At 42.9% G+C, this 16,031-nt stretch overlaps 1 protein-coding gene across 4 annotated transcripts in view; it reads right to left on the minus strand.

The window, feature by feature from the left end:
- Nucleotides 1-16,031, minus strand: part of EXOC6 (exocyst complex component 6) — a 2,769,442-nt gene that overhangs the window by 591,727 nt on the left and 2,161,684 nt on the right. For all 4 annotated transcript variants that reach the window (XM_069611363.1, XM_069611365.1, XM_069611364.1 and 1 more), the window contains one exon: nt 14,010-14,151. In XM_069611363.1, the coding sequence (XP_069467464.1) occupies nt 14,010-14,151 (142 nt within the window). The remainder of the gene's footprint in view (nt 1-14,009; nt 14,152-16,031) is intronic.

Here is a 16,031-nt window from a genome sequence, read left to right on the forward strand (position 1 = left end):
AAATCCAGTCGGACATTCAACCATACCCGTAATGTCACATGTTGACAAAAAACCTGCAACCCCCAGAATTAACACCATACCAACCCCAATAGTCACCACCACTTTGCCTCTGTCAAACACAACTACTGTGACAAGCTAAAAATATCCCACAAGGATGCCATTGATGACAACCCCTCAGCGCCCATCACAAAACGTATGCACAACTGGCATAGTCACACCACAGACCCCTACAAACACAACACAGCGCCTCCTTTCGCCACATATCTATAACTTCGAAAACTCCTCAACAACACCTACACGCCCTGACTGTAAACAACAGTCACACCAACACTAAGGAACCCGATAAAATGCACTCAATACACTTGACCATAACTAACAGCCGCAAAAACTACTGAACATACCCTGGATCCCATAGCAGAACACAACTGTTACCAAGAGTATAAGGAAAGCACTTGACTGAACAGCCACCTCAGAAAGACAGAACCCACCCAACAATTCTGCCACGTCGCCTACACTGCACCAAACTTTAAGGGATCCAACCCTTACAACACAAAGTATAGAACCCGCCCGGCAAACCTGCCACATCACAATCCAGTAAGCAACAGTTCAAAGCATAAACACCCTTGTGACACACCGGCAAATCTGCCACATCACAATACAGTAAACAGTTCAAAGGATACACACCCTTGCAACACAAACACCAACTCCTCCAAACACACGCATAACATGGATGACCCAATGCACCATGTACCAATAAACCTTGTGAACACACCACGCCTCCAAACACACACAACAACCCACCCTTACGCCACGCAATCATGCAGTCCTGGGTACACACATACTCCACCAACACCATACCCCTGCATCATGTGGATTTGAACCTCGCATACTCCTCAACGCCTCAAAACAAAACACAGCCATCCTGATGCCATGTATCTTAAATGCAGGAAAAACTGCATGCCTCCTACGCCCCCAGCACGCCCTGCACCCGTCACTTTAATGGCAAAACAAACACCATGTATCCTTCACCAATTGGTTTGGCTAAACCTAATCAAATGGGTGTAGACATAGTACAGAACCAAACTTGTGCCCCCTTTTTTTTGTGTCCCCACTCCCTCATGTCCATATAACATTCCTGGGAGCGCAGAGGCTGTCACCTGCACAACCATAGTTTCTTTTCTTAAAAACAGTGGTCACCTAAGACACGCCAAACCCGCACCCCTAGTCCACATCCATGTCAGGGTAACAACGAACACCTGTAAATGAAAAGCATAAGCAACAGTGTCTGTAGCCAGAACACAGCGCCCCCACACCCTCATGTCCAAATCCCCTCTAGAGAACACGCTAACCCCAGGGAAAAACCTATGCACCTAGAGGGGAAAAGCCACAGCATAACTTGACATAAAGGCACAACAATGGCCCTGATGCCTACACCACTAAACCACCCTGGAAGCTAAACCTCTCCCACTAATACAGGCCCACAACATGGACATGCACCGACAAACAGGCCCAACACTCTCCTACCTCTACCCGTGGCAGCTAACAAAAGTCACACCCCTCCAGGATCCACGAATCCTCCTAAAACGTGATCCAAAGCACTCCAGACACAGGAATTGCGGCCACCCGCCGGGCTCCTCTTACTGTGGGATCGGGACTCTCCCACTGTATACTCCTCCTCTTCATGACCAGGCCGCGGACCAGCACGCAGAACTCTCTCGGCTACCATACCAAGAGGGATGAACTCCAACGCACCATGCATAAGACAACAGCCACACACACCAACGCCCCTTCACGTGGGCCAATGCTGCGGGTGTGTGCTCCGATAATGTCACCATTCTGCCCGGCAGCTCAGGCAAAGCGAGTGAACCGCCACTCAGAGGTTCAGCATGCTTCCATAACAACAGAACATCTGGGGAAACCACCAAGCAGGACTTTGTCAGCCCGATGTCCTTGCCCATAAAACCATGAGGTCTCCAGGAAACAACTAACACCTTGGGCTCACCGGCCATATCAGTCAGGATGACCAGGGATGGGCACGAAACGCATGCCATGGACCGGCCCAATGGTTTGCCCTACCCGCAGCAGCCGCTGAGAGCGCCCCCTGCAACTATCCACTTATGCCAGCTGTGGGCTCACTGCAGTAATCCACTTATGCCCAACTGGCCATTCAGGTGAACTCCCATGGGACACGACACACAACAGGAATGGAAAGGTGTTCCTCAGCCCCACTGCTTAGGCTGCTCCAGGTACACACAGCTCCCCGCACCAACCAAAACACCAACACCTGGTCGCCCTATGGCCTCTGTGATAGGGGATGGCCGGAATTGGATTACTGGTAGATGGAGCACTCGCTGCGACCTGTTGGGTTTGGGGAATATGTTACCGGGTGCAGTGTCTGTTCTCTGCTCTGCTGCACCCACCTCAGCAGCTCCAGACCGTTTGGCCTCAAATATCCTCGTTGCCAGTGAAATAACGAGAGCCGGACTGTTATGGTAAGTATGCACCACTTTAATGTCCATTGGTTGCCCAACACTTGGGGTTCATGAAGGAGGCAGGAAAGGCAGGTACAAGAAGACAAAACGTACAGTCACAGACACTGGATTCGCCACACTCACGCAGCCAGCTCCCTTCAGTCAACTGACAACGATCACCCTTGGAACCCAGGAGGACACACATTTCACACATCCCCCAGGAGCTCTGACATCATCCTGAACCTCCACACGCAAAGCACATTTCTACAGATTTCACAGAGGTTATGCCTCCCAATTTCATCCTTATCCCCAGAAGAGGAGTCCCTCCCTCATGAGATCCTTCCGCATGTTACAACCCCTCTGGGTACTAGTGGTTAGCGGCCTCACCTCCCTAGCCTCATGTGATGGGATTCTTCCCTGAGGAGAAGTGACCGCATTGCCAATGGATTCTCATTGTAGAAGGTCTACCAAAGCAGTACTGACCAGTTGAAAGAGGGAAGAGAGAGAGGATCATTCATTACGGTATCCAGTCATTGCCTCGACAGCCAAACCATCGACAACCATACCCTTGAAAAAAATGCATCGAAAAAAACATTGAATGCATTTTGTTCAATGGTAAAGGGTTTCGTTTAGCAAAAATGGGTTTTAAATGTTAAAAAAGGGGACGTTGGGGTAAAAAAGGGGTGTTGGGAACCCCCCATTACAATTATTTTTTTTAAATGCATTTGATGGTTTTTTGTCGATGCTTTTTTTTCAAGGGTATGGTTGTTGATGGTTTGGCTGTCGAGGCAATCCCTATAAACCTTAATCACACCAGAAATTCTGTAAATCCACCCTGCCAAAACAGACATCCTGGCAGATAAGGAATCCAAATGTCTTGCACAAGTATGCACTGATGCCCAATTAGTAGCCTGGCATACAGCCAGTCCTGGCACCCTTCTATAAAGCAAATGAAACAGCTAGGCCCTTTACAGAGTGAGCCCTGAGTGTGTCTGGAACGTCCTTCCCAGCAAGCCTATAGCCCATTGTGACATATAGAACTTTCCATCCTAATAATGTCTACTTAGAGAAAGCTCTTCCTAAAAGAGTGCCGGCATATGCTACAAAAGGTGGTATACAAATCTGAGTGATCTCCTAGGGTCTAAGTAGTGAAACCTCTCTTCCTCTTTCAAGGGGTGCGACAGAGGCTAAAAAAGTGGCAACTTAATTATTTTTATTATAGATGTGATTTAATTTAAACATTAAACTTTACACATCTTAAACCAAAATTTACATACATATTTTACATAAAATCTGACTCTAAACACAATTCATTTTCTCATGCAACTAAAAACATATACAATAAATAAGAAAACCAACTATAAGTCAGTTAGCTAAAAACAAATACTTATCAAACTGCAGGCAGTTATGTTCAATTCATATCTCATATGTATTCTTTCTCACTACAAATGTCTGTGCATACACATTGACCTATAGGCTTCTAATCTTCAAGTGTTCCTTATTTACCTTAAAAGAGAAGCTGAATAACAGCTAAATACTGCAGTTTAATGCAGAGGAAGAAAGGGGGAATCTAAGTCCCATATATTTAAGTGCAATTTCAATCAAATTCAACCCCTATGATCGCCATTTGACAGAAGTTGTTCCCCAGGCAAAACTCAGTACCGATCCAGTAGGGGCTCATTGGACTAGCAACCACTCGTTACTTATATTGAGATGCCCAACATCGTTTCAATTACCAGCCAAACATTACATAAGGCAGTGAACAGTCGAATGCTAATGGTATTGGTGCAGTACAGCCAGAAAGACAGGTCCCCAATTGTTTCCGGCTTATAGACATAGTTGCCAAGATAACGCACATAGGTTTGCGACAATATAGAACACTCAGTCAAAAGGAAAAATTCACTGGAGAAAAACAGATCACAGTTCCTTTTGGCAATGATGACAAAAGGGTCCGCCAGAGGTTGAAGAGCTGAAGGTCAGAAGGACCTCGTGGCAAGGCTCCCCACTTGTGGGAACGGAGCCATGCCTGTTCAGAGTGTCTGTCATCAAGTTATCGTTATCCGTCCCAGCAAGATTGGCTTTCATCAGGGAGTCATTATTCTCCAAAGACCAGAATCACAGCTGCATGCGTCCCTGCTTGGGGTAGTGATCCTACTTGAACCATTTTGTTGAGGCAGTACATGCCACTGTGCTGTCTGTCAGTATTAGGATTCTTATCCCACAACCTACGAAGGCAGACTATCAGAGCTAGCCTGATCACCCACAGCTCCAACAGGTTAATGTGAAACCTTCAGTCTGTCAGGGACCAAAGTCCACTGACCATGAGATCACTCAGGTTGGCACCCCTAGCCCTGAAAGAGGTGCCTGTGCCCACTGTGACATTGACCATGGTTGCCAAAATGGCTCCCGATCAGTAAGGCATCTTGTCAGGGTCAGCACAGGAGATCCTGAGCAACACATTTTGAGCTCTGGAGAAGGTCTGTCATGCTGCCTAAAATCTGAGATCAATGAGATTGTTGGAGCCATTGGAGCAACCTCATTCACAACAGGACCTCTAGCACCAGAAAAATGCAGGATGCCATGAGACCAAAAAGAAGGAAGGTTGAGGCTGGCAGAGAAGGGCTGTTCTGGAACTTGTTGACCATGTGAAAGATATTCCTGACGTCGTACTCGGGTGTAAAAGCCTTGACCAAGCAAGTCTCCAGGAATGTTACAATGAATTGGAGCGAATATCAAGATGTTAACTTGTGGCTAAGTTTAAGGAGAAGCTTAGGCTGTGCAAAATTTTGCGGATATAGTGCTGATGGGACAACAACTGAGGAGAATGAGCTGAAATAAGCCAATCGTTCAGGTTGGGGACTACAGACGCTCACCCTCCCAAGATGAGCTGCCACAATCGAAATCAGCACAAAGACTCTCATGCGAAAATAAGGCTTAAAAGGGGCAACCTGACGTTGGTAATGGGCACTTCCTACAATAAACCTCAAGTGCTTCCTGTGCCTTGGCTGGTTAGACACATGGAAATAAGAGCCTTGGAGATCTAGTGTAAACAACCAATCCTGTAACTATATTGCCTGAAGGACATGAGGAAGAGTAACGCATCTTGAATTTGTCTTTCCTGAGTTACTTATGATATGATAGGTTATTTATAACGCGCTTAATACCCAGAGTTTTCTAAGTGCGGACCCGGGGATCAAACCGGTGTTGCTCCGTGTCATCTTGCTTCCAAGGCGAGCATATTGCCCCTTGAGCTATCCTCCCGAGACAAGAAACTCAGGTCTGAGATGGGGTAAAGACCCCCATACCTTTTTGGCACCAGAAAGTAATGTGAGTACCACTCTTTTCCACCTTCCACAGCTGGCACTGGCTATCTGGGTACTTTTATCAAGAGACTCTTGACCTTATAGACGAGAGCGGATCAAGTGGCAGCAAGGGGTAGGAAGGTGGATCACCCTCTCGGGCATGCTGCTGCTGCTTTTGGAGGTGTCTGTGCCGGCAATGGAAGGGGCACAGTGGCCCTGGATCCACCACTGCTGCTGAGGAAGCTATAAATTCTGCAGCCTTTGCAAAACATTTGACATCTCTTGTTTGAACAGTTCCCACTACACAGATGAAAAAGAGCATGTGAGGAACTTTACCTGAATCTGTAGAGAAGAATTAAATGAATCATTTTCTCCACCCTCTCACCTGTAGTGTCAGCATTTCTTTTTATGGGGGGATGAAGAAGAGAGTAGTGTGACTTGCTCCTATAATCCAACTTCTTTCAATGTTTTTTATACTTTTTCTTCTTCCTAGGTTTTTTCTCAGAAGACAGTCCCTTCTCAGAGCTTTTATAATCAATGAGGTCAGAAACCCACCCTACCTCTGAGGACTTAGCTTGAGGTGTCTTTAGGTTCATGGACTGATAGGACCAACACACCAAAACATCATGACCCCAACACCAAACACAAACATTGTATGGGACCATCGCGACATCTTAGATTCCATGGCGAGATTAAGTCCAAGCAACCTTTGAAATTAGAGACTCTAGGGGTTCCGGGCATGGAACAAAAGTCATTATTTCTCTAAAGAGAGAGAAAGATTCCTTTAAAGCGCACTGAGCAAATGGAAAAAGGAACTGAGGTGTGCAGTGTGCCAGTTCTATATATGACAGCTGATGTAATTTCAAGATCAGTGGAGTCAATGGCGCTGAGGTGTTTCATCATGGAGCCACATTGCACCCCATGGTGAGCAATGTTTTTATGATGGGAGCTGTCACTGGGAACAAATATCTCAGATGGGGCCTCTGTTAGAGCATGCAATCTACAAGAACATTATATTTACTTTATTTATTTGGGTTTTTTACCAGCCGTATGCATCACACAGTCAAAGTGAAGGCCAGCAGGGGAGAAGATGAAGTAATAAACGTAATGCAGGATTCTTTTACATCAGGGAATTAAGTTGTATTCCAGAATATGCTAACAGAAAACCTAAGGATAAACAAAGAGCAACACGGGATGTCCTCTCAAAAGATTACTTTTCCAGAGCATTCCCAACATTTTGATGATCCGGTTAAAGTCCGAGCTCTCAAATGAGCTTGTTTCAAAGTGCTGGGCCTCTGATGAACACAATCTTACCCACAATGATTTTCCTCTGATATGTTAGTTGATTGAGTTTGTAGAGCACTAGTAGAGGATACCTGATCAAATGCAACAGCTGAGCCAAATGATGAAGTATTCATGGCCAATTTGCCAGAGAGCTATGTAGGTGAGAACCAACATTTTAAAGTAAAATCTTTGTTTAATTGGGAGTCAAAGAAGAATTGGTAATGTGTGGTCATATTTACCCAGGCATAGGATTTAGGGGCTGCTCTAGTCTAGATTTGTTGGAGAGTCTGACGGTCTCACTTTAGAGACTCCAATAGGTTAATTCCTAATAGGATTATGACATCAGATGTGTGAGCCAAAAAACAAATTCTATGTACTGTAAAAAATGTGGACAAAAATAAGTTGTCCACAACACTAAAAGTAGTAAATTACAATTTTGCAATGGGGAACTGGCCTTTTCAAAACAGCAGTTAAACATTTACCAAATAATCATTATTGCTTGCGTTGTTTGATAATAAAAGTGGTACAGTAACATTTAGAACAATAGGATTACATTGGTTATGGGGATCCAACCCATAGCTCTTGGGGCGACTTGCCTTCCCAGCAAGTATCCAAACCTCTGGTCCATGAGGTGTGCATATGAACCTAATTTAACAGGATTATGAAAATGCTAGTGATACCACCCGGCGTTGCCCATGTCTATAGCTGGCATGCACCCTGGGGTCTGCTACAGCCGTGTGTATGTTTTATTGTGTCATACCTTCCTATTTTTGGAATATTGCAAAATCGTCAATCTACCGAAATCACCTAAACTGATAGCACAGGGCCGGACTCCCTTCCACCCCGGTGCAGGGCGAATGGGTGGGGTTGGTCAAATTTCACTATTGTCAGAACAACCCATACTGGTATGCTGACCTTGTGTCCTAACTCCCTATTTTTGGAAAAGTCGCAAACTCTGCAATATGCCGAAATCGCCTAAACTGATAGCACACAGCCGGACCCAGTTCCACCCCGGTGCAGGGCGAATGAGTGAGGCTGGTCAGATTTCACCATCGCCAGTACAGCCCAGACTGGTATGCCGACCTCAGCCAAAATGTCAGCCTACCAACTGTTGTGGGGCTGGAGCCAACAATCGCAAAATCATCAATCTCCCGATACTACCTATACTGATAGCACAGGGCCAGACCATGCCCTGTGCAGGTCGAATGGGTGGGGTTGGTCAAATATCACTATCCCCAGTAAACCCCAAACTGGTATGCTGACCTTGGGACAATGTTTCAGTCAACCAACTGTTATGGGGCTGAGGCTGACCTCGAACATACAAACACACTTTCACAAATGTATATATAGAAAGATAGATGTGCAAGAGCGCTACCTCTAACATCAATGCACTAATGTGCATTAACAAAATACATATGAGGATACTTTCTCAAGTGAATCTTGTTAATCTACGTATTCAGCACACATAAATCCAGTTTTATGTCAAATGCTTCCATTTCTGTCATCCACATTCACTGAGCATATAAAGTACAAATGAAAATATGAATTATCATAACATATATGTCTCTGTTCTTCAAATTGGTATTGTAAGTAACATTGTTGTTTTCCCAAAACGTTTTGTTTCAATGTCTGTGTATTCCTGGTGTCCTGTTTAGTTCCCTGTGTAAGGAAGGCATGGTATCAAACAATAAGACAGACACAAGTGATCACAGTTCAAGGGTGTTTATTGAACTTCAAGTGGGTTTGAAAAACGTCTATCTAATCCTAAATCTAAAGATGAGAACAAGCTACGAGCATCAAATAATAATAACGCTGTCCTAGTGGTGTCTGTCAAAATAAAAGGGCATATACTAATAAACATATTGCCAATCCTTACTTCTAAATACAAAAAGTGTGGGAAACAATGTAATGCAAAGGAGAAGTGTTCAAGAAATGATATTTCAGGATATTCAAGCCGTTGGCTTCCCTGACCCATGTTTTCAGCAAAGGGACAATGTGGCACACTTGAGCTAAGCCCAGTCTATGGCTTCTCTAGTATGAGGGTGCAGTTCAAAACTTCAACATCATGACCTACTGTGCCAAAGTCTCTTTGCCATTCAAAGTCCCTTTTTCAGAGGGCCTAATACAACACAACAAACATCAAAGTTCCTTTATTCTTAGGATTTCACATGTACAAATTCTCAGTGATTTTCTGTTCACCCAGGGTCCCCCTCCGCCAGGCTCAGACCCACTTCACACAAAGCAGCTTACAAATGATCTCCCTCTGTCAGGCTCAGTCCAACTTTAGCTACTTTGCCACAAACTTTCTTTACTGTATCGACATCGAAGACTTCCGACTGCGCGCAGGATTTAGCTTGACATGTCGCAGGACCACTTCGATTCCCAATTCTCTGCAACTCTTTCACTTTTCAGCTGGACACATTAAAGAGAACTTCGATTGAGCACACACGCGGTGCCGGACAACTCTGTCAAAGGTATTGTATCTTGGTTTCAAAGTTCAATCACTCATCAGCAATTCAACTTTACTTGCAGTGAACATATCTTTTAGCGCACGTATTTCAAACTATTTTCGTTACAGCGTTTGCCATACAATGTTGCTGCATGCAACCTTGGCATCAACACAGACTGGTCTTGTATCAGTCTCCCCAACTCACAGGCTGTGTTGATTTCACTGACGCTGCTCAGTTCTTGGAGCCAAGGGCAGTACTGGGGAAGCTGGTTATTCTCCCTACCTTGATTATTGATGCGGGAGGGCCCCAGGTATCTCCGACACACAATGCAGGATTCTTCAGCCTGTTTTCCTGGTCTTACGCTTTCCAATCTCGAGGACTCATGAAACCAAAGGGTCAAGGGAAACTCCCTCCTTGCAAACTTCTGTTTTGCCATCTGTCTTCTCTCGTTAAATTGCCATCTTGGAACTGCTGTTTCCTTGTGTGTTTTGCCTTGCTCAGAGTGTGCTCTCGTGCTCCACCTTTTATCCGTGTGCGGAAGCTTAATGGAAGTCAGGTGTGTGTGATGGTCAGCAATTGCTTGACCATTATAGTAGGACACGTAAGGTATACAGCTCGAGTGTTAGCCCGTTTTCTCTCATAGCAGGCTGTCCGTGAGAACGTGTTTGTGTTGTAAAGGGTGGGGCGGATAGAGTTCCTAAATATCCTGGTAGGATGGGGTAAATGTGTTATAGGGAAGGGGATACCGTGTCTCACCAGCCGGTGTCCCACTACCAGAAGACCCCCACCCAGATGATCCTCCTGCACTGGTCCACCCCCAGGAACTGGATCCAAAACCGATGGCCGTGTCCTGGCCACCTGGATGGCAGATCCCAGGGACTAGTCGGTGAGACACCTTCTGGTTTCCCACTCCTGTCAACACGTGTCTTGACTAAAGGTCTTTATCAAGGCAAACATTCAGTAATTTAACCAAATTTGATATTGTATCCTGTTATCAGCCGCTCTTACATTATCCCAATAAAATCTCTGGGTACTGTAATAATAAGGAAAAAGAAAGAAGACTATTAGAAATGGAGGAGCATTAATGCAACTCATTTTAGCCTGATATAGATGTATTGTTGGTTAGATCAGTATGTTTGGTGATTTTCTTACCCTAGATATGGTTGCAGTTGGGTATTAATCTGTAATCATAGCGTATATTACTCTGTGTTTGCCCATATAATCTATTTAGAAAATATAAGATTTCCTATGTTTTATAGCTACTGAATATTATAAGAAAGGAGATATAAAGCTCTCAGATTCTGTGATGAGAAATATACACCACTAAATGTATGGTCACAATTTGGACTTCTTGAGATTTTGTTTGCCTAATGTGATATATGTTTGTGATTTAAGTCATATATGAATTGTTTGTATGTGATATAAGCTATATAGGAATTGTTTAGTAATGCTGAAGGGTATGCTACTCACATGGAATTCATATGTATAATTAAATATTAATGTGAGTTTTATGTATTGTCTCTTCAAATCTCATGGGTATTAAACCTGTTTCTAAATAAATGTTCTCAAAAATGTACCAATGTTGAATGCATGTACTTTTTAGTACATTAATTTTGAACTTCCTATTTTATATGTTGAGTTGATTTGTCTGTGTGTCAAGACAAAGGGGGAAGTGATAATCCTGGTGGTTTCATTTGTGTCATAAGGAGCGCACCACACCCGATCTTCAACATTGTTTGTTCTCTGCAACTATTAATGCAATTAATGCTTGTGGTACCAAGGTCTACCCGTTTGATTTCTTTTTTTAATTCTATTAATGCAAAAGTGCACCTAATGTGGCCAAAGTTTAGCATTGGTCTAGATTTGTTTTCCTTTCAAATACCACATCACCAATCTCGAAATCAACTCAATCTGATCGCCAGAACAGTAATACTTTTTCGAAAAGCCATTTTAACAGAATGTAACAGTTCTTCCAGACCTCACTTAAGTAGCCCCCCACCTCCATTTGGAGATTGGCATTGTGGCAGAGCACAGGTTATTTCATACAGCAATCACAGACAGCACCAGCGAGCAGATGCTTTTCACACCAGGGAAACTAGTATTTTGTATTTGTGTGGTGCTCAGATACAAGCATGTGCGGATTCACAATCAGAGTGGGGACAGGAGAAGGTAGAGGTTGTAGACAAGGACAATCACATGGGACTTAGGTTAATCTTCATGGCAGCTGAACCTCTCCTTGTGTGGTGGTGGAAAAATAAGAAAGTTGGGCCACAGTGGGACATTATGGGCAGCCCTGTCAAACTGCAGCACAATGGAGAGCCCAAGTGAGGAGTTAGAAGGGTGTAGGTAGACTTTAGTTGTCCCTTTCGAAAAACATGAATATTGGTGGTCTGAACCATCGCCTGGTAAAAAGCCGAACACTTGGTGGACTATGGTTAGGATCCACATGCCCAGCAGCAGGAGAAGAAGGTACAGATCTGAATATTGCCTCCCACGTTCAAAATTAAAGTATTTTCACAAAGGCTATGAGCTAGCATGCCGGTTAGACACTGAATTTTCAACAGTCCTTTAGCTCAGGACCTCTAATTCAGGCAGTGTTTTTTGTCCAGCAAAAGAGCATGCTGAAATAGGCTTAAGCATTGAAAGTTTTTATTTTTTATTTGTGTCTTATTTGTTAAATAAACCTTTTAACACGTTTACATTTTTGCACAATATTCAGATTTTTCACAATCAATATACACAAATCAAATGAATTGAAATACCTAGATAAGCTTGAGCAATTAAAACATCACATAATAGAGCTAACGTTGGACAAGATAACAGCAAAATAAAATAAAAATTGCAATTCCTGAAACATATATAAAATCACACATAAACTTTGTTTAAATATCTAAAAGAAGTCATACATATCATTCATCATAAAGATATAAAACCACAGAACATTCTTAAAACCATGCATCACCTATCGGAGTTAACCTTTTGACAATTTTAATTCACATATGGTATAATGTGAAGTTCATAATGGTACTTTCACCTGAATACAAAAAATTCCACATTTGCTCTGACTGGTAGTTCTCAATTTGATATCTTAAGTTTAAAAAGTCTTTAACATGCACCTCACTTAATGTAATACATTTTGTGAAAAGATGTCTGGGTGTTTCTACCTCACAGCCACACAGACAGCATAAGAGCCTATTGTAAACTATTTTCTTCCATGCTCTTGTATGGGAAAGCGTAGGTAGTAACTCCAGTCTAAATAATAGGATAAATCTCCTAACTCTATGATTAAAGTGGTTTGTCATATATTTACATGTGGTATTAACTTGAAAAAGTAGTTTGACATATATCATATATTTCCTTTGTTTACCCAATATGGAAATATGATCATCTCTTTTCCATGTATTTGCGCATTTAACCAACCTTTTCTCATGATCAGAAAAAGGTAATGTATTCTGATATTCAAAATCTGTATCACAAAAAATCTATTGACTTCAGAAATCCATTCATATAACGAATTCCCTATTTGTAAATTTTGAACCATAATCTCATATTTAGTAAGAGTAGATTCACATGAAATGCTTCCATTTATTAATCTAATGTAAAATAATCCCTTAGCAATCTTGCATTGTGTGTTCAGTGATATGATACCCAGTTCACATTTGATACCCTCAATCGAGGCATTTTTTGATAGGCATAATACTCTTCTCTTAGGACTATGTTATCTCATAGCAAAATGAATGGTGCATAAGTGGGCATTATCCACTGTTGCAATGTTTGTCCCTGCCTCAAAGTCAATGTAACAGTTCCTTTGAATCCACTGTTCAGGCACTCTACTAGAAAGAGGGGCAGGGAGAGCTATGGATATAGGTCTGCAAGTACCAGGGTGTCAGTCATTGGGAGAGGGGTTGAAAACTACTGCCCTCCCTGTGGGTGGCTCTGACAGTTGTGCCAGCCTGGACCCACTACTCTCAACACCACAGCTTGGAGAGGAATACTGGGAATCAGCATCACCATACACTGCTGCCCACCGCCTCAGTCTGCGGCTTAGGCTGGAAACGTCTGGAACCACCGGCAGTAGAGGAGAGGTTGAGTACAAGGGAGCTGCCTGCTCACAAATGATAATGGCATTACAGTCCAGGGGCAGGATGAACTACTTGGAATTGGCCCTGACCCCCATTAACCGACCTTAACTTCGGCTCTGGGCCAACTGCTTAACACCTACTGCAGGCGTTACTCAATCGGCAAAAACTGTAAAGCAATGTTATAGTATATAATCCATTCTTTAAAAAAACACTCTAAGCATGTGGCTGAAAAAGAAAATGCATGCATTCTGAAAATTGCAATGAAACATTTGCGTAATTTTTTTTCTCTCATTGTGATTTATACGGTTTGGGAGTTACACGTGCATATCTTAACATAAGAACAAGAGTACACATTTCTGACATGCACACAATTCTGACACCAAGAAACACATTTCTGCTTTGTCTGAATGCATGACTTACATTCACATTGTATGACGTCCAAGTTGAACTGCTGTATGGCGCCCATGCTTATTTGTTTTAAGTCACTGTCCAGCAGCATTTGCGTTAGGGATGTAGAAAGGTGCTTGCAGGCCGACATGCAGGCTGTCTGAGCTACTTTCCCCTGGTAAACAAAGAAGAACAGACCAGTAACAAATGGATTGTCAAAAGACCCAAAGTAGAACTGGTTGGAAATGGTCCCTGGGACACTCTGAGCAATGTATACACATGAAGAAGAAGTGAATCAAGCACTGCTATCAGGGGTCTAACGAATTTGCCTTTCGTGTTACCAAAGCAGGCAGTAGAAAAAAAGATCAATTAGCTACTCAACGTGTGTACAATGTGCCTCCTGCCTATGTCCCTCTGTATCACCTTCCTCCATATCCTTTTAGTTGGTTACCGGCTGGGTTGCCCCTTTATAAAGCTCAATGCAAATATACATGCAGTGGGAGATTAGAAAAAAACTCCACAATAAAATAATTCACCACAATCTAATCAAATCTACACTCTTCGAACCGAAACTTGAAAGATGAAAATGTGTACCAAATATTTGGGTCGATCCACATACTATTAAAAAAACATACAAAATAAGATAGCTAGATATTTTATCAAACATCATAGGTCAATAAAAATCATTGCGAATCAAAGGCTTTATGTAGTCTTCGGTTGTATGGCAGGTAAATGTCTAGCGCTTAATCGTGGGTTTATTCTCCGTTTAAGCACTTGGGATATTGGCATATAAAGCAGGGGAGGCAAACAGAGAGAGGCTGATCTACCAAGGATTCCAAAATCTTGTCAAGAGGTTAGTAGAACTCCTGACTGAAGGTTTCAGAGTTTACAACTTTGTAACTAGGCCACAACTCATAATACAGAATAACTGCACTGATTTCTCCAAAATGACATTTGCATGTGAGTTCCAACTAATGATTGTGTGGAGTTGATTAGCCTTAGCGACCATGTTACATAGTTACAGGTTTAACTGGACAAAGATTAAACTGTGCTCAAGCACTTCCAACGCACACATTCAATAATACTAAATGACGCGCAGGAATGTAGCCTTGTAATGGAGAAAATGCACACCAGATTTTTTCACTGCATTTATTTGACCAATTCTATGTCAAGACAGGAGACTCACATTATGCTTCTCTTTCTTTAATTAAATACGTAAAGAAAGCTCAGCAGCAAGGTATTTTTTATGCAGTTTCTATACCAAACAACTCATACTAAAGGTGCACTAAAAGGTACATATAACAGAACACTCTAATGTTCATCTGGAGTCCATAAACTTAAAAAAACAGCAAAAACTTCATTTCCCATGATGCTCCTTAAGGTCATCCAGTGTTCATATGCATGTGATACTAGTCCTCCAATAGGCATGCAGGGGCTCCCATAAACAGTCCTGAACAAGAAATAACTTCCTCTTTCTTTGCTGCTCACAGCAAGAGATAAATGTATTTCTTATTCAGAACTGTTTATGCAATATTTGTGCTATATAACTTTATTGTTTATACTCATTTTCGTTAGATCATTATTATATAATGAGGAACGTTTGATTGTTATCTTATTACGTTATCCATAATTCGTTAGGGCTCTCATTCTTGTTAGCCGTTTTCTCCTCGTTTCCCGACGCCAGCTGCTTCCTGCTGGCGTCGGAGTCAACATGTTAAACAAACGTTTTCATTTGTTTCTTTCTTTTCAGCTTATGGTGTCCCTTTCACTGCCGCAGCGGGTCTGCCGTGTCTGCGCTTGTCTCCCTGACCTGCAGTAGTACACTCGGGTTTTGGGGGGACAGCGCAGCCTCTAGCAGAGCGTGGCACGCCCGCGAGCCACCAGGGGGAGCTTCTGCTCTCCCTGGTCCTTTTCTCCAGGCTCTGTTGCTTGCATGAGCATTTCCGCCCGTGAAATATCGGTTGGTGCGAGTGCCGGAGCTGTAACTTGCAATTATCTTCCGTCAGAAGCATAAAAAAAATTAAAAAAAGAAAACAGAAGTCCTTGGACATACCT

Source organism: Ambystoma mexicanum, chromosome 8, assembly GCF_040938575.1.
Source record: "Ambystoma mexicanum isolate Mex_15411 chromosome 8, UKY_AmexF1_1, whole genome shotgun sequence".
Classification (NCBI taxonomy): Eukaryota; Metazoa; Chordata; class Amphibia; order Caudata; family Ambystomatidae; genus Ambystoma; species Ambystoma mexicanum.